Raw genomic sequence first — 16,434 nt, forward strand, 5'->3', positions numbered from 1 at the left:
GGCATTGTTGACAAGTGTCACAGTAGAAGCTTGTCTCAAATGCCACGCCATGACTAGACTCCTTACGGGTACGTCCGCGAATGTTGCAGCCTGATGCGTCCTACTTAGTGATGTGCGGGCCCGGCTTGGGCTCAAAGCCCGGGCTTGGGCTTGTGGCGACGTCGAGCCGAGCCCTGAGCCCGAGCCGAGCCCGAGCCCGGCCCAAGCCTTGGGCTTAAGCCCGGGCTTGCTCACAATACAACGAGTGTTCCGGTGCTATCAAAAGGGAATGTATTTGGGTGTAGTAGATTAATACTGCATGTACTCACTAAATTATAACCTCCAGAAGATCTACACCTGCGGAACAAGTCGAGTCGCAGCGAAGTCCACGAGCGTGCGCCTACGGCAGGCACCAGATGGTGACGCACAATCGTGCTCGGCGGGAGCCGTTACGTCTAGAATATCTACATTTTGTCTTCTATGTGCATATTAGGTCGCTCTCTCCTTATTCGGAACTCAGGGAATGGTAACGGAGCCAGCACACCCAAGCCTGGGCTTCCGGGCCGGGCTTGGGCTTGACTACGCTCCGAGCCCGGCCTTGAGCCCGCTGCCAGGCTTGACTCGGGCCAGGCTTTTTGAGCCGGGCATGGCGGGCTTGGAGGCTTTGAGGCCCGGCCCGCACATCACTAGTCCTACTTGCTTACGAAAATGCTATGACTCATCACGTAAAGCGCTCGTCCTGCCGCCCATGGACGACGGGAAGTCCGCGCTTGCTCTGACTCCATAGTAGGATTGAAAAAGCATCTCGATGCGGGAGGGCAGTGCCCAGCCAAATCAGAATCCCGACCATTATCACGACACTTTGTGAATATACTGGAACATCATAGCCGTCCGGCACGGATATTTGGTTAGTGTGCCAAACTGATCATTTTACCTGTCTACTTCGCCGTCGCGGCGGTGCTCCGGGGGCTGCGGAGATAGTAGCACCATTCTTACGTGCTCTGCCGTGTTTTTGGGCTACCGCCGACTCGGATACCAATATTATCTTCTATGTGCTACAGCATATACAGAGCGCCGCAGCAACTGCTACGGCCCGAATCGCTGGCCCATACACCCTTTCCGCGCCCGTAATCAGAAAGTTTCTTTGTGTTCAAACGAATTCGAGCACAATAATGGTTGATACCCGCGTGTTTTTCGGTAAGATTTTGAACATTATCGCCGTCGCATGTTATCTGACTCGTTATATCCAGTCGCTTGTATCTAGTCTTCAGCGGAGACGGCACCGTGACGGTGCCCTGTCAGATGCATATGTTAGCAAAACCCTTGATGAGAGTTGGAATGTTGACTAGCGGTAGCCACTGTGGCGACAAGAATACGCTAATTCGTGAGAAGAAACAAACATTTGAGGCATGCTTTCTCCGCTTAGCCTTCATACTGATATCACGCGGAAATCGTTTCTAGCTCTCTTCGGGGCTCGATCGCGCCGAATCATTAGGCTCCGGCATTTGTATCAGGCTTGAGTACATCATGAGCGTGCTTTCTGTTGTCGTCTCTGTATAAGATCGAATCAATATCTCTTCTGGAGAAAGACCCGATCCGCTGGCCATGGACACCGTACTCTGTCTGAGAATCGCCCTGCTCGTCGCTGGCTTCGTCTCCAGTCACATAAGCTCGACACCCCCCAATGCTGCCCCTCATGCAGAAGAGCGAGCGAGGTACGAAGAAAAACAGGCGTTGGGCTACGGCGAAAAGGGCTTCACTTCCAGTCACGCAGGGATTTTGTTAAAGGTCAGACCCGCGGCTCATCACATCGGGTGTACACGGCTTACTCTAAGCATGTCTCCCCTCTGTAGTACACGATCTACATGGTCAATTTCATCGATCTGCTTGTCATCTTATCCGCTGAAAGGGTTCTCATCGCCGATGAACTTCGCGCCTGGCTTCCCATCACCACCGTCGGCCGGCTTTCCATGCCACCGGCATTTGCTATTGGCACGCTTTTTATGGTCGTCGGCACCCTCATCCGAGTCGCCTCCTACAGACAACTCGGCCGCCACTTCACCTTCGAGCTCGCCATCCGAAAAGACCACAAGCTCGTGACGAGTGGGCCATATTCCGTTGTCCGGCATCCCAGCTACACCGGATATTGGGTTTACATTACCGGCATCGCGGTCAGCCAGCTTGGTCCTGGCTCGCTTTACGCTGAACTTGGGCTTTGGAGGAATCCGCTTGGCTTCCTCGCAGGCGTGTCCCAGCTGGCTTTCATGGCGCACCCTGACGTTTATATTTCGAGTGCCGAAGGAGGATTCGGCGCTCCTACAGGAGTTCGGGGACGAGTGGCTCGTATGGGCGAAGCGCACTCCTTACCGCCTGGTGCCAGGTATCTACTAGAATATTGGCGACTTCATGTAAGCAATTATATAAGCTTCCCCTGATTCCTTAAGTGACTAGTGCGTTTCAAAGCTCGCAGAATAGTGTTTGGTGTATCATCTCTGCTGTCCAGATTCAGAGCCCAGCCTACAACTGGTCTGTTGGTGTGCGTAGTACACCGAGAGTTTGCGGATCAGGTGGTATCTGTGACATCCTGGCTACAAGGTTACGTTTGACATTCGTGACACGATCAAGCACAAATATGCTAGTTTTATCTCATACATTCTATCTGAACTCTATACCCCCACGACCGCTGTTCGGCACAACCCCCGCAGCCGACCGCCCAACGCCCACACAGCACAGCGAACACGCCGCTCCGAAGGACATTACCTCTCACCGTGGCAGCATTGAATACCTGCTGATGTGCATTACCATAGATGCTATGTAAGACGGAAGCTGATGGCTTTAGTAGAAGCAAACTCCGAGCCACCAGCCTAACTGCTATGCGTGAGGCGATGTTATCGAAGGCCAGCCCTGCACTGACCCATCGTACTTTGTATCTGTAGCTTACTTTATGTATGTCTCGTCTCTGCCGTTCATTATTCACTTTATCAGCTCCATTGATTTCCTTGCCATCTTATACATTGCAGGGGTGCCCTCTCCTAGTAATCAACACCAAGTTCCCAGCTGGTTATCTGTGACCGTCGACCCGCTTTCCGTGCCTCCAGCATTTGCGCTCCGCTTCTCACTGGAGACATGTGCAGGTCAGCCCGACGTGGCTGTGACACTACCTGGTTGTGTACCGACTGAGGGGTTTAGAGCCGATAGGGCCATGAAACCTAACGATGTTGAGAGAACACCGCCGGTCCGTGCTGAAGTTTTGAGAGATGAACAGTGGCGCTGATGGTGCACGTATTGTATAGACGTATGCTCTGCCATGTCGAAATAGCTGTACGCGCCAGGCTTACATAACAGGAGCAAACGAAAAACACGGCCGCGATAGATGTTCTGTTGTACACTGTTTCACGACCGCGAGGCACGCATTCGAAGATATGCGCAGTGGCTGGCAGTGGCTGATGCTACAATGCGTAGTTGCAAGGACCACAACTCTTCTTGAAGACATGCACAATTGGTGCTCCAAGGCACCTTCAGAGAGCGGACAACTACTTGCGCGGACGAGATCGCTATTCCCCGGCGGTACCGGGGCAGTACCTACATCTTATCTTATCGTATCTTATTTTACCTTATCTTATCTCAATAGAGGGCGGGATCGCCCGATCAAGCACCGAGCGCGTCGGGATGCCAGAAGTGTACCCTCTGATGACCTCGTCCAATGACTTGCGCTGAATCCCGTGATAGCAGCGCTCCAGTACTGGCTAAGGACAACCTCTACTATATCGCTAGGGCTACAATCTCTAGGCAGATGTGGCCCCAACTTTGGGCTATCATGGTACGTGGCACTCAGCTGCAGCTTGAGTTGTTGAGCATGGTTTCAAAATCTTATGGATTCAAGGAGCTGCAGCCTGGAAGCCAAATAGAACCACTTGCGCGTGTGCTGCTGCGTATATGTGTCATGCAACACGCAGGCATAGTGTCTCCGATGCGCTGCAAAGCCTACAGAACATAACCGAGCAGGGTTGCCGCAGTTGCTAGCTGCCGTTCACACGTTCAAATATACAAAATGGCTTCTAGACTTTTACGAAGCAGCTGGATATCTCGTGCCAATTGATATCGATGTGCACCTGCCAGTGAACGTTTGAGTTATATCGCAGGGGCATCTCTTCTGATTCATTGCATCCAACCGCTTACACTCTATCTAGCCTTCGTTTGGATACGCGACGTCCAGCCGATATCAGAGTGAACCTCTACCAGCTCTAGTCAGCCAGGCAGTAAGCATGCGCTAATCTGTCACTAGAACAGCAGGCATGCTCCTTCCACAAGGCAACGCCTTCCATCTCCCACCAAATGTCCATTTTTGGCGCTGAGTCTCCGGGGCTCGTCCGCGTTGAACAGCAAGGTTCCAAAAGTATATTAAGCCCAAAAAGGCCATGTGAGTGCACCGCTATCGTAGCTGTATAAGAAGAGAACTTACAGCTCTCCTTGACGCAAGCTCCAAGCCATTAGCCATGAATACCGCTCTCTGCTTGAGAGTCGTCTTGCTCGTCGCCAGCTCTATCTCCAGTCATGTGAGCTGCACACCCCCGAATGCCGTTCCTCGTGCAGAGGAGCGAGCGAAGTTCGAAGGGCAGCAAACTTCACATTTCGGCGAGAAGGGCTTTACTGCCGTTCGTGCGGCGTCGTTGCTAACGGTCAGTCCTTCAGGCCGTCGTATCCTGCTTCATAAGCTTACTGTATGCCCACCGCCCCTCTACAGTTTATCGTGCACATCGCCAACGCCATTGCCTTGCTCACCATCCTATCTGCCGTGGGAGCGCTCGCTATTCATGAGCTCTCTGATTGGCTACTCCGAGTCGTGGCCGTCGACCCACTCGCTGTATCGCCAGCCTTTGCTATTGGCACGCTCCTCATGATTATCGGTAGCCTCATCCGATCCGTCTCCTATAAATATCTCGGACGCCACTTCACTTTCCAGCTCTCCATCCAGAAGAACCACAAGCTCATAACAAGTGGACCGTATTCCGTTATTCGTCACCCTGGCTATACAGGAGGCTGTGTCTACATGGTGGGCGTCGCTATCAGCCAGCTTGGTCCTGGCTCGCTTTATGCTGAGCTCGGCCTGTGGATGAGCCCACTCGGCTTTGCTGCGGGTGTGTGCCAGCTCGTGTTCATCACGTACGCTGTTTTCACGATGCTCTTCCGAGTATGGAGAGAGGACTCAGTGCTTATGGAGGAGTTCGGGGAAGAGTGGTTCGCATGGACAAGGCGCACACCCTGCCGTCTTATTCCGGGTGTCTACTAATATTCCAATGACTGCGTGTGAGTCTTCCTCCTTAGTTGTCATTATTCCCTTGGCTAATCAACACAGCTCGCAGGGTAGGGTTTAGAGCGTGTTTCGGTACTCAGGCGGAAACGAGGTGTCACTACACTCAAACGGTAATTGTAACGAATCGATAGCCTTATCGGACCTAAACCTACCATCGGTCTGCGCTGTGTTGAGAGTCCGAGGATCTAGTGGCATCTGTGCCCCTCTGCCAGTGGCTATAAGGTTACATATTGACATTCCTAACGGTAAAGCACGAAATCAGCTGTTTCTCCCCTGCACATCTTACTTAACTTGTAATATTCCATAGCTGCTGTCAATCTAGTAATTCTCGCGAACAACTGCTCATATTACGGTGAATATGGCACTCCGAAAAACATCACCCCATGACGTGGCAGCAAGGCATACTGTCACCAACGCTATATAAGTTGGAGGCTGATGACTCTTGAGGAAGCAAACTCTGAGCCATCAGCCATGGAAATCGCACTCTGCCTCAGAACCGCTCTACTCATCGCTAGCTCCATTTCTAGTCATGTGAGCTGTACGCCGCCAAACCCTATCCCACATGCAGAGGAACAAGAGAAGTACGAAAAACAGCGAACATCTCACTAAGGAGAGGAGGGAAGTTTCGGCCTCACTGCTACGCGCGCGGCGATGTCCTTGAAGGCCAGTCTTGTAGCCCGTCATCCTCTGTGTCCGTAACTTACGTCATGCGCATTGCGTCTCTGCAGTTCATTACATATGCAATCAATGCGGTCGATTTCCTTGCCGTCTTGTCCGCTGCAGGGGTGCTCGTCGCTTATCAATACCCAGTTTGCGACTGGCTGTCCGTGACCGCCGACCCGCTTCCCGTGCCTTTCGCGTTTGCGCTCGGTACGCTCATGATGATTGTTGGCGCCCTCGTCCGAGCTACCTGCTACAAGTACCTCGGCCGCCACTTCACCTTCCAGATTTCCATCCGAAAGAATCACAAGCTCGTGACAAGCGGACCATATTCCGTTGTCCGGCATCCCGGCTATACCGGATACTGGATCTACATGGTCGGCGTCGCGGTCAGCCAGCTCGGTCCTGGCTCGCTCTACGCTGAACTTGGGCTCTGGAGGACTGCGCTCGGCTTTGTTGTGGGCGCGGCTCAATTCGCGCTTATGGCGCACATCTCTCTGATGTTTATCCAGCGAATGCCAAGTGAAGATTCGGCGCTCATGAATGAGTTCGGGGATGAGTGGTTTGCATGGGCGAAGCGCACGCCCTGCCGCATAATACCATGTGTCTACTAAATTGTCGAACGCAGGATGTGAGTAATTTGCCCTGGTTGTCTTTTCTGTGTTTGAACTGACCAGCACACCTTGCGAGAGGATTTAGCGCTAATTGCGCGTGGTCGTGGATGCAATTAATGTAGGGAGTGCTGTAAAGCAGGGAGTTATCGCGTTTGTTTAACAGATGAAGCAATACAGATCAGCGCTGCATGATATTATGCTGGGCGATGTGCGGTACAGTACAAATCGTACTTTAACGGTCTAGCTGATCAATAAGCCAAGCTTACCCTCTTCCTCTCCCAATCCGCCAGCGCTTTCTCAACGATAAAATGTGCGACGTCACGCCGCGAGATCGTATACCCCTCCGAACCCTTGTCGTCCTCGCAGATATGATACAGCGGGCTCTGACCCTGCGTGTCACCCTTCGCGGGGCCGTTCGTCAAGAACGCTGGGCGGACGACGAGCACGCGCCTCAGGGAACCTTGCTCTGGCATGCCCTCAGCGTGCTGCCAGTCGACAGGGAGGATGTCCGGATGGTATCCGTCATCGTCCCAGTGCGTGCCGTCGGCCCATGCGAGGACACGCTCGAGCGCGAACTTATCGACGTGCGGCTGGGTGAGGAGCCACCAGTAGAAGACGCGCATCACGAACGGGAGCCGGTCGTGCGAGGAGCGCGTCGCACCCGTCGTGCTTACTACGATGAAGCGCGGCTGCCGCGCGGGGTCCCGCAGCGCCGAAGGGAGCGTGCGCAGAACGTTGAGCAGCGAGGCGGAGCAGAGGTTCTGCGGGTGAATCTTGCCGCCCCTGAGCCAGTCGATCTGCAGAGCGCCGCCTAGAGAGATATGCAGGTCAGTTGTGCATGGATGTAGCGTGACGTAATTGCGTACCAACTGAGAACAAGACGACGTCCACGTCACCTACCGGGCTCGCGGCTTGGGATTCTGCCCAACCGTGTGCTACGTCCTCAAGCTTCAGTGCATCGCCCTGCACGAGCCGAGCGTTTCCTGAGTGTATAAAGTGTTGCATAGTATCGTTTCCTTCAAAAACTGTATGCCTCCGAAGAAGGAATGTTACCGTTGCCCCTCTCTCTGAGTAGAACGTTAACATTCTCCCGGCATTATACCAGGACCGAAACGTACCCAAGAGCCGAACGGCGGTGTAACATCCGACATTCTGCGAGGCACCGATTGCATACACATTCATGACGAACTATGCAACTGTAAGATGGTGAAATGTCGAATGATAGTACTTCGAGAGGGTGCAAGTTACTCTCAGGGGTCATCAGGAGCACCATCGCTATTTAAGCCAGGAGCCACACCCGCGGCTCTGGAATGGAGACATTGCAAACGCTGCGCGCGATGCCCCACTGCGCGGACACGACCAGCCGCATCACGTCACATCGTGGTTGTTGGTAAACAATGTGCTGCCGCGTTAACGCGCTGCCTCCTGACTGGTTACCCTCTGGCGCCCCGAATGGCGCTAATAAGTGCTGAACGACGCGTCAAACGCTCAGGGCGCGGTCGCCATAGGCGTCTAAGTTCGCGTCTCTCCATGCTTCCGCCCACCCCCGCCCTGCGACATCGACCTACGCCCAGCCTGTCCAGTTTCGCCAGACCTTCGGGCGATATCCAAGCGCTGAATATCAACTCAAGGTGTGTACAGAGCACGGAGTGTCGCTTTACCTTATGATTAATATAGCATGAAAAGCATTTCGTATATCGCTCGAACAAGATGCGCTGGCTTGGACAGAAAGCTGGTAGTGTCGGGGTGGCTGGTAACAGTTCAATTGGTCAGCATAGACTTTCATAGTGATATTCGTATGCTTCTGACGGGATATCAGCTCTATAACTACGTATGTAGCCTCGGGTTTACTTCTACGCTATCAGGTGGTCCGGAATCAAGCTCGACATGCTGCTCTGAAGGACAGCTAACGGCCGACGAGCCACTTGTTGGACATCCCTTATCACGTATCTTCTAGCAACGGCATGAAATCTGTTGATGGGTCCCACCTCATGCCGCGAGCCGCCCTTCTGACGACGCAAAGCTCTGGTGGTTGTCTGCGTACGGCGGCTGTGAATACGAGCGTGGCATAAAGAGCAGGAGGTTGTTTTGCGGAGGAAGAAAAGTACGCTGTAAGTGCTGCACATCTGCCTGTAACGGCTTACTCGAACTGATCGCTCCCAGGTTTTGACCCCTCCAAATGTACGGACTGCGTGCCGTAGTCCGTGAGCCTTACGGAAGTGAGATGCGGAAAGAGGAATAAGGGTACGATGTTGCCAAACTTCTAGGTGCAGCGGAGACTGACGATCACCTAGGTGAATGATAATGTTGTACTGGAAACGAAGGATCCATACCTGCATTTTCAATACTTGGTTTTGTGCCCACTGAACGAGATGCACTGCGTTGTGCTATTGATGTCCACACTCTTACCCGTACCTGCGAAGTTCAGCAATGTGAGCGCTAGCTTCCTTAGCCCAAGCGCCAGCCTCGCTACTACGAAATCAGATGGGCCCCCTTGGAGACCTGGAACGATGGCTGTGTATTACTTAGTGCATTCGCTGCCCTTTCCCGAAACACGTGAAACTTGAGTGGACGCCGAGTGATGCTATACAGTACGACACTCTTGCAGACTACAGCTTACACTCGTCACACCGCTTTGTGCCATAGTCCGTCTGCCAATAAAAATGTCTTCGACTCGATTCGGGATACGGCGGGGGATAACCCGAGCAAGAAATGCGGCGAATTCAGTGCGGCATCTGGAAACCTCATCTTGTCTATGCTGCCTGACCTTTCATATCTTAGAAGTCGACCGACGAAACCCTCTCTGGGTGGGTGGGCATCGAGGACCATCTTACGATCAACGACGCTGGAGAGATGGAAGACTATGTCGACGACATCGACACTTTGCTAGTCTTCGTGGGTACCTCGTTCCTGCAAGCATCGCGTGCTGATCCGCGCGGACAGACTGGTCTTTTTTCGGCCATCCTTACTGCGTTTCTTGTTCAAACTTATTCCATGCTTCAAGTCAACAATACAGACACAACGAACCAATTGCTCGCCATCAGCGTGGCTACGCAGTTGCGCACCGCTGGAACAGTCATCACCGATACCCTGAACCAGACCCTGACAACCCTTTCCAACGCTGTTTCCACGCCATTCTCTCCATCTTCGGCCACACGTTGGATCAACATCTCGTTCTTCATGAGCCTCATTCTCGGCCTCGCGGCGGCCCTGTTCAGCATCCTGGCGAAGCAGTGGATCCGCGAGTATCTCAAATGGAACTCTCCGCTTGCACTCCCACGCGAAAATGTCCTCGTGCGTCAGATTCGCATGGAGGCCTGGAGGGACTGGCAAGTGTCGGCCGTCCTTTCGTCCATCCCCATCCTCCTTGAGCTTGCCATGATTCTCTTTCTTGCTGGCGTCACCATCCTTCTGTGGACCCTCGACGACTTCGTAGCCCGTATTATCACGGTCTTTGTCTCACTTTTCCTGGGCGCGTTCGCAGCTCTCTCAGTCTTGCCAATATTTACGCGGCGTTGCCCGTACAGGTCCCCGACCGCGTGGGCCTGTCTGCTCGCTGCCAATTTGCTTTCAGCCCCCGTTCACTATCTATTCCGCTTGACTGCTCTAACTGTGAAGGACTTGCGTAGTGCTATTGCGATCCGATGGTCGAACGCTCGGCGCAAGCCCTTCATGCTTCGTATTTGGTTAATCCTCACCGACAAAAGCGCCGACATCAGCCTTGATTGGGACGTCCAATGGCCAACTGTGCCGCGGTCCTGGAGAACCCGAGATCTCGAGGTTTGCAGATGCACGACGGTTCTGACTAGCCGATGGTCGCCCAAGGCACTCGACCTTATTGCAGCTGCACGCCAGGAGCTTGCATGTGAGCAGGTCATTTTCGACGAGAGCGGCAGACCCACAGACAGGCCCAGACCCGGTTGTGTACCTTCAGACGCTGCCTCCACGCTCCTGATCGACATCGCTGAAGCCTCTCATCTCCTCCGAGCTCTGGCTTGGGTGAAACAGTCGTCACAGAGTAGTCAGGTTATAGACTATATCAACGAGGCCGCGCAGCAGATCCATCCTGACCTTTCCCCCATCGCTGACGGTGAGGATGATTGGCGCGATGGAATCCGAATGGTGACGAACTGGTGCATATCCTAGTCCTCCCGGAGTGACTGTCCAACGATGCCGCAGCTAGCTCTCGGCATGTCGTCGAATGATGCCGGAGATCATCTGGTCTCGTCGTCGTTTCGAAAAGCTTCAGGTGTACGCATGCGAGACGCAACTCACCTCCACATCCCGTGCACATCGGCCACGTCAGCGCAGAAAACTCGTTCATCGGAAGAGATTGCGCTCGTTTCCGTTCTTGCAACATTCCTCAAGGCTGAATGCGAGTACTTCTCCGGCCTTGCCAACAGAACAACTCTACACTGGTCCACTTCTCAGAAGCTATGCCTAGCGAGAACACGGGCGATCGAATTATTTGGTCTGCTCTGGCGACTGCCCGCACAACGGGAGAACACGGAGACGTGGAACACTTTCCTGTTGGCCGCAGGAAGCGGTGACACTGCAGTGCACAGGCCCATCTTATCGGCAATCTCTGCGGACGTTCTATCCTTGATTCAAAACAATGGCCGCCGAGTGCAGTGGAGTTCGGAACATAAAGGACTAAGTGAGCTTCATGATGCTCCCCTAGCGTGTTATATATGCCTAACCGCTGACGTACTATGCCTAGCGTATGATTTGGAGGGCGAGACCATGTCCTCTGATTATGAAAACATTCTCTATCATTTCCCCATTAACTTCGGTGATTCGGAAAAAGGCTACGTCAACATGTTCGTGTTCGCCTCGGTTCAATGGCTTCGTAGAACCACGTTCTCCGACATCCCGCTTGTCGTAGTCACAGGCATACTCCAGAAGATGGTCTATGCAGCCGAATTCATTTCGTCTCAGGAGCGTCGTAACACCCATAGAATCGAGGATACCAGCGATGAAAAGTGGCTCTTTTGGCTGGACCTCAGGAGCGATGACTTTTTACGGCCGGACTCCAGTAGCCTCTTTCTTCGACTCATCCATGCTTTCGAGAGGTCCTATCGCAGAGACGTTCTCACTGGTAGTCAGTGGATCAAGGAAAGGCTCCATCCGGCTCTTTGCGCGGCACACATGAAAGCGCAGTGTGAGCTGGCCGGATGTCCATGGAAACACCACTCATGCGGACCGGCTGGATGGCCTCCGTACAATAGCTGTCCTCTGCTCTATAAACAAGTGGATGAACCTCGACGTGACGACCATCTATTTCCCTTAGCTTCGGTGACATCCGAAATTCTCGCCACCGGCACGCTTTCAGCTACAGGCCATCTCTTTCATTCAGACGATGTACAAAGGACTCCAGCAAAGTTATCTACAGCCGGTCTGCCCTTAGCATGGAAACGTCTTAGAGGGAATTTACCTTGGAACGGCATTGAAATGGTCGAGTCTGACACTTGCGATGGACCAATCGGTAGCACAACAGGTCATGTCGTGTCAAGTCCTGCACTTGATTCAGATGATCTTCCATCTGCTGCACCTCCTTCCAAGCCTTTGCTTGGGTCGACACCTCCTGCAAACCTCGAACTCGAGACGTCTGGCTTCATGCCAGGTGCAAAGGACTCTATTGGAAATCTAGAGTTATCTTCTTGGTATCTCCCTGTGGAGAACGACTTGCCCTTGGAAGGTTTCGCAGGAGCGAGAAGGGGTGGCATCGCCGATATCGTGCCTGAAGCTATTTCGTCTCTGGAAGATAATTGCGGGACAACCGAATGCAGAGGACGCGATTCTCGTTTACAGAACATAGCCAGACAGAAGTTAGCAGGTGACTCTTTGGCGTGTCATTGCGTGCTCTCTGCTGAGATGCGTCCGCCACACAGTCGGCCGCCTTCCTCGAGTCGCAACAATTCGCCCAGCCCGACTGCGCTGTTGCGGCGACTGGAGGTCATCACACCTGGCACGGTGGACACCGCGGGCCCGGGCAATAACCGCGCAATGCCAGAGTCTTCGCGGAACATACACACTGGCGACCCTCGGGTCGTTTGTAACGACTACTGTGTCAGTGAAGAAACAGCAGGCGCTCAGAGAGAAACTACCCCTTGCCTTCCGCTGGCAGAACTTGCCCCCTTCCATGTAAAATGTGCTCGGGGAGTCAGCAGCCAGGCAGCAACGGAGTTTGAGCTAGCTGTACGAGAAATGGTCGAAGGTGATGGCAAGAGCAGGATGGCGTCGGAGGCGGAAGGGTAGGAACAAGGCGCGTGTAAGCGGTGACATGTAAGCAACATCCGTTGTAAGGTTATTGGCAAGAAAATAGAGTACACGTCCAAGTGCTCATTGTAGAACGCTGATATCAAGATTGGCGGCCTTGCTGGAAGAGGCAAAGCACCGGTTCTGACGTTCTGGTGGCACTTGATCCAATCATTTTGCGCAAACAGATACCCTAACACCACTTGGAAATTCCCCGTCGCCGTCACGTCGCCAAGCGCGATGAGTTCCATGAAACTACATAGAGAATATCTCCAGCCTGTCCGGCAGCGTCTTCGAGTGCTCGACGGACTTTCGGATTAGCTCAACGGCCTCACTCGAGCGGGGCGTGATAGAGACCTTGAAGGGCTTCGGAAAGCTGATAGCCAGCCACGTCAGCGACATTCATCGGTGGCAAGCAATGCTAAACATACTTGATGGCGCCCGAAGTTGCGTCTTCGCCGGGCTCGATGACGTTACCCGCGTCGTCACGTGCCTTCGAAATGTCGAATGTCGCCAAGATGCTCGCGATGGTGACGAAGACGTGTGGGTGTGCGATGAGAATACCAGGGCAGATTCTAGCGCAGCCGCTAAGTTACGAAGAGAGATACTGTGCAGAGAAAATACACACCTACGACCGAAGCCGAATGCGACGCTGAGGCTGTCCGGGGCACCTTCATCACAAAAGCGCTCGGGTATAAATTTGTCTGCATCGTGGTACACGCTTTCATCATGCAAGATTGCCCTGCACAAACAATGAGCTGGTTTCCTCAGATCAGATAGATAGCAAATACCAAAAATTAGCTATAATCGTCGTCTCTGCCGGTATAAAATACCCGTGGTATTCGTCATCTTGTATCGCGGTGCGGGGTGCTACGTATGGTATTAGCATGGCAACGATCGAGGCAACGCTAGTACATACACATCGTGATCGTAGGGTGCCATCTAAATACCTCTTGCATGACAGCCCAGACGTAGGGCAATGACTCTCGGTCGGCTACCTCAGGCAGCCTGGCCTTGCCGACTACCCTGTCGATCTCCGCTTGGGCTTTCTTCTGGACGTCCGGATATTTTGCCATTGCGATAGTAAACCAGGATAGAGCCGCCGTGGTCTTATGCGGAAAGATTGGTACATTCAGTAGAAGGGAGCGGCCTCGCTGGACGCACTCACGGTATCGAATTGTCCTGCCGAGTAAGTGAGCACAGTCACATCATGCTGGCAACATGTACTCACCCGTGAAGATTCCAAACGCGGCCCACGTGATTATGTTCTCAGTCTCCGGGTCGGATTTCTCTGTTTGTAGCATCATAGAAGTGAACGAGCCGTCCGCAGTACCGCTCTCCTATAGAGACATTATTGGGTGAGAGTCTAGCTCCTGGGCGAACAGTCTGTCCTCAGGCGACTTACCACACGTTTCTTCACCTCGTAGAAGGGGACATTGCGCGCCTCGTCGGTAATCTTCTTACCTCTCTCGGCAAATTTCTGGAAACTAGCAAACGGGAACCACGAGGGAAGATATCTCACTAATCGTGCGCAATTGTCAAAACTTCGGTGCGGAAGCGGCTATGGACAGATGCGCTTACATAACGGAAATGTGTCTACAGCCCAGGCACCCGGTGCTACCGTTGCAGAGAATACTTGCATCGCTCTCGTGCCGTTCTGGATGATTTGCTCGTCCTCAGTCACGCCTTCATATCCATATGCAATTTTGAGTGCTATTCGAGCCGCGCCTCTAAACAAAGAGTGATAAGCACTATTCCAAGCTTATTCAGCCCGAGTACGCACCGTGTGAAGTGCTCAGTGAATCTTTCCGGAGTACGGAGTAAGTTCTGTAGGAAGAATGGGACATCTCTGTTGATATAGGGATAGTAGCTTCTAATGGCGGCTGGCCCCATGGCCTTCTTCAACAGCATCCTTGACTTTCGAAGGCGAGGCCCGTATCCCAGAGTGGGGATAGAGTTCTTCCATCCCGAACTGCGCGGAAGATAACTTGAACGCTCTCAGAGAGTTAAAATGACACTCACAGACCGGCCATCACAAGGTTAGGCCTGCTACAGTATATCGCTGAGCGAACCTCGAAGAGCTCATTCACGACTTCTCGTTTATTGACGAGGTAGAGCGTATCCCCAGGGATCTCCACTTTCGCGAGGTCACCTGGGAAAATCAGTAGACATGGATCGGTTGGCATGCAGAGAGAGTCGCGTCGCGCAATGCCTCACCATACATGTCTCCCCACTCCTTGAACTTGATCCATTCGTGCTTGGACGGTATCTGATGTGCGTTTCCGATGAACGGCAGTGGTTTGGGTCCCGGAGGCCGATGACGGCCCTTCCGCCTCAACTTGCCCAACAGACTGGCCAGAGCGAAGGTCAGAATAGCGGTTAAAACGATCCAGAGGAACATGGTCATCAGGACGGAGATGTCAACGTGATACAACCCAGGCTGTGTAACGTCAGGAGCCGGACTGCGCTCTATATACCGACGAAGCGGTGGGTTGTTTTTAACTCGCACCTTATGAACGCAGCGCTGACGTTAGGGGAATGGTTTAGCGACTACGTTAGACAAACCCAAATAACTCAGCTGAAACTCGCTCAGAGTTAAAGAACCGCTTCAATCTGAAACAGTGGGAGTTCTAGAACAGTGTACCCATGCTGCGGCGACTCTTTGCTGGAGCTGAAGTGCTGATGGCCGCCGTGCCAAGTCCCCCCGAGTTGCTTCAGCAATCCCGTCTTGGGCGCCACGAAGGCTACTGAAACAGCGGGGGGAGATACTGCCGGACGCGCTCTGAGTTGAAGAGTTGACTTTGAAATTCGAGCTGCCGATACACTCGTCACCTGCATCTACTAAAAAGCGCACCCTGCATATGGAGAGGGTCCATAATGCGTCCTGCTTCCAAACGCGTTAGCGAATCCGAACAAGATACGGTGATCACACGATACCAACATTTTCCTATACTCTCCGTGACGAAGCGAGAGAGTTAGGTGTATGCCATGTATAAGTTTGAGTCTTCATCCTGCATATCACTTTGTGGCTGTTATACCGAGAACCTGAACAGAAAACCGAGGTGGTGGCCGATGCTACTCAGCTTGTTGCAGCCTTATCTTTCGCGAAGAGATTAATCACGTGAAGACGTCTGTACTTGAAGCCCTGACGCGCCTACGCCTAAGTCAGACTTTTCAGCACTTCAAGCTTTCGCGCCTACTCGGTGCCTACATATCATCTTTCACTAGCACTGTTCGGGTTCTGCTGGGCTTAGATCACAGGCGACGATACAGTGCCGGGCGTAGGATTAATAAGGCAAAGCTGCTGGGCGGCTCTGGGCGCTTATTGCCGGCCGCGCTTTTTCCTCCGTGGCGCGACCAGGGCGCATTACTTTTGACGTCGACAGACAGAAGCAAGGAGGCCTGAGAGCATTGCTATCTCATAGATGGGGTTGCCACGATACTTCTGCCTGCTCATCTCGTGCAGCCGACAGTCCGACACCTGAGCCGCCTGTTTAGAGCAAGTATAATAACTATGTGCCGACGTCCGCTACAAAAATTCTGCCGGTGCAGGCTTGTGTATCTCCTCATCCGCTTGTGCCTCTGTCTTGGCCCCTGTAGAACTCAAAA

At 53.1% G+C, this 16,434-nt stretch overlaps 5 protein-coding genes across 5 annotated transcripts; 3 read left to right on the top strand and 2 right to left on the bottom strand.

Moving 5' to 3' along the window:
• The first annotated feature begins 1,567 nt into the window (after positions 1-1,567).
• PHACADRAFT_212748 (uncharacterized protein) lies at positions 1,568-2,413 on the top strand. Its single transcript, XM_007399893.1, has 3 exons — positions 1,568-1,767; positions 1,833-2,225; positions 2,281-2,413. Exons 1-3 carry the CDS (start codon positions 1,585-1,587, stop codon positions 2,368-2,370), a joined length of 666 nt encoding a protein of 221 aa, XP_007399955.1. The 5' UTR covers positions 1,568-1,584; the 3' UTR covers positions 2,371-2,413.
• A 2,007-nt stretch (positions 2,414-4,420) lies between these two features.
• Positions 4,421-5,297, top strand: PHACADRAFT_212749 (uncharacterized protein). The gene is made up of 2 exons (XM_007399894.1): positions 4,421-4,658; positions 4,724-5,297. Exons 1-2 carry the CDS (start codon positions 4,476-4,478, stop codon positions 5,267-5,269), a joined length of 729 nt encoding a protein of 242 aa, XP_007399956.1. The 5' UTR covers positions 4,421-4,475; the 3' UTR covers positions 5,270-5,297.
• Positions 5,298-6,013: 716 nt separating this feature from the next.
• PHACADRAFT_151194 (uncharacterized protein) lies at positions 6,014-7,956 on the bottom strand. Its single transcript, XM_007399895.1, has 3 exons — positions 7,686-7,956; positions 7,434-7,634; positions 6,014-7,378 (listed from the first exon to the last, which is right to left on the bottom strand). Exons 1-3 carry the CDS (start codon positions 7,747-7,749, stop codon positions 6,816-6,818), a joined length of 828 nt encoding a protein of 275 aa, XP_007399957.1. The 5' UTR covers positions 7,750-7,956; the 3' UTR covers positions 6,014-6,815.
• Positions 7,957-9,420: 1,464 nt separating this feature from the next.
• Positions 9,421-10,113, top strand: PHACADRAFT_58907 (uncharacterized protein; the record flags this gene model as incomplete). Its single annotated transcript, XM_007399896.1, has 1 exon — positions 9,421-10,113. A coding segment is annotated over one exon (693 nt), but the record flags the coding sequence as incomplete, so codon positions are not given.
• Positions 10,114-12,451: 2,338 nt separating this feature from the next.
• Positions 12,452-15,991, bottom strand: PHACADRAFT_212753 (uncharacterized protein). Its single transcript, XM_007399897.1, has 14 exons — positions 15,767-15,991; positions 15,335-15,709; positions 15,043-15,265; positions 14,848-14,977; positions 14,609-14,797; positions 14,407-14,555; positions 14,231-14,346; positions 14,057-14,165; positions 13,994-14,007; positions 13,745-13,934; positions 13,617-13,695; positions 13,454-13,567; positions 13,257-13,400; positions 12,452-13,201 (listed from the first exon to the last, which is right to left on the bottom strand). Exons 3-14 carry the CDS (start codon positions 15,230-15,232, stop codon positions 13,081-13,083), a joined length of 1,545 nt encoding a protein of 514 aa, XP_007399959.1. The 5' UTR covers positions 15,233-15,265; positions 15,335-15,709; positions 15,767-15,991; the 3' UTR covers positions 12,452-13,080.
• Positions 15,992-16,434: the final 443 nt, after the last annotated feature.

The sequence above is a fragment of the Phanerochaete carnosa genome (genome assembly GCF_000300595.1).
Source record: "Phanerochaete carnosa HHB-10118-sp unplaced genomic scaffold PHACAscaffold_9, whole genome shotgun sequence".
Lineage (NCBI taxonomy): Eukaryota > Fungi > Basidiomycota > Agaricomycetes > Polyporales > Phanerochaetaceae > Phanerochaete > Phanerochaete carnosa.

Excerpts from the sequence above, each read along its gene's own strand:
- PHACADRAFT_212753 (XM_007399897.1), bottom strand. The coding sequence starts at position 15,232 with ATGACCATGTTCCTCTGGATCGTTTTAACCGCTATTCTGACCTTCGCT. Across the intron at positions 13,568-13,616 it reads ACGATTATAGCTAATTTTTG|GGCAATCTTGCATGATGAAA; the intron begins GTATTTGCTATC and ends TTGTTTGTGCAG. Across the intron at positions 13,202-13,256 it reads GCAACTTCGGGCGCCATCAA|CTTTCCGAAGCCCTTCAAGG; the intron begins GTATGTTTAGCA and ends GCTGGCTATCAG.
- PHACADRAFT_151194 (XM_007399895.1), bottom strand. The coding sequence starts at position 7,749 with ATGAATGTGTATGCAATCGGTGCCTCGCAGAATGTCGGATGTTACACC. Across the intron at positions 7,635-7,685 it reads CACCGCCGTTCGGCTCTTGG|AGAGAGGGGCAACGGTAACA; the intron begins GTACGTTTCGGT and ends CGTTCTACTCAG. Across the intron at positions 7,379-7,433 it reads CGTCGTCTTGTTCTCAGTTG|GCGGCGCTCTGCAGATCGAC; the intron begins GTACGCAATTAC and ends ATATCTCTCTAG.
- PHACADRAFT_212749 (XM_007399894.1), top strand. The coding sequence starts at position 4,476 with ATGAATACCGCTCTCTGCTTGAGAGTCGTCTTGCTCGTCGCCAGCTCT. Across the intron at positions 4,659-4,723 it reads GTGCGGCGTCGTTGCTAACG|TTTATCGTGCACATCGCCAA; the intron begins GTCAGTCCTTCA and ends GCCCCTCTACAG.
- PHACADRAFT_212748 (XM_007399893.1), top strand. The coding sequence starts at position 1,585 with ATGGACACCGTACTCTGTCTGAGAATCGCCCTGCTCGTCGCTGGCTTC. Across the intron at positions 1,768-1,832 it reads ACGCAGGGATTTTGTTAAAG|TACACGATCTACATGGTCAA; the intron begins GTCAGACCCGCG and ends TCCCCTCTGTAG. Across the intron at positions 2,226-2,280 it reads CGCTTGGCTTCCTCGCAGGC|GAGGATTCGGCGCTCCTACA; the intron begins GTGTCCCAGCTG and ends CGAGTGCCGAAG.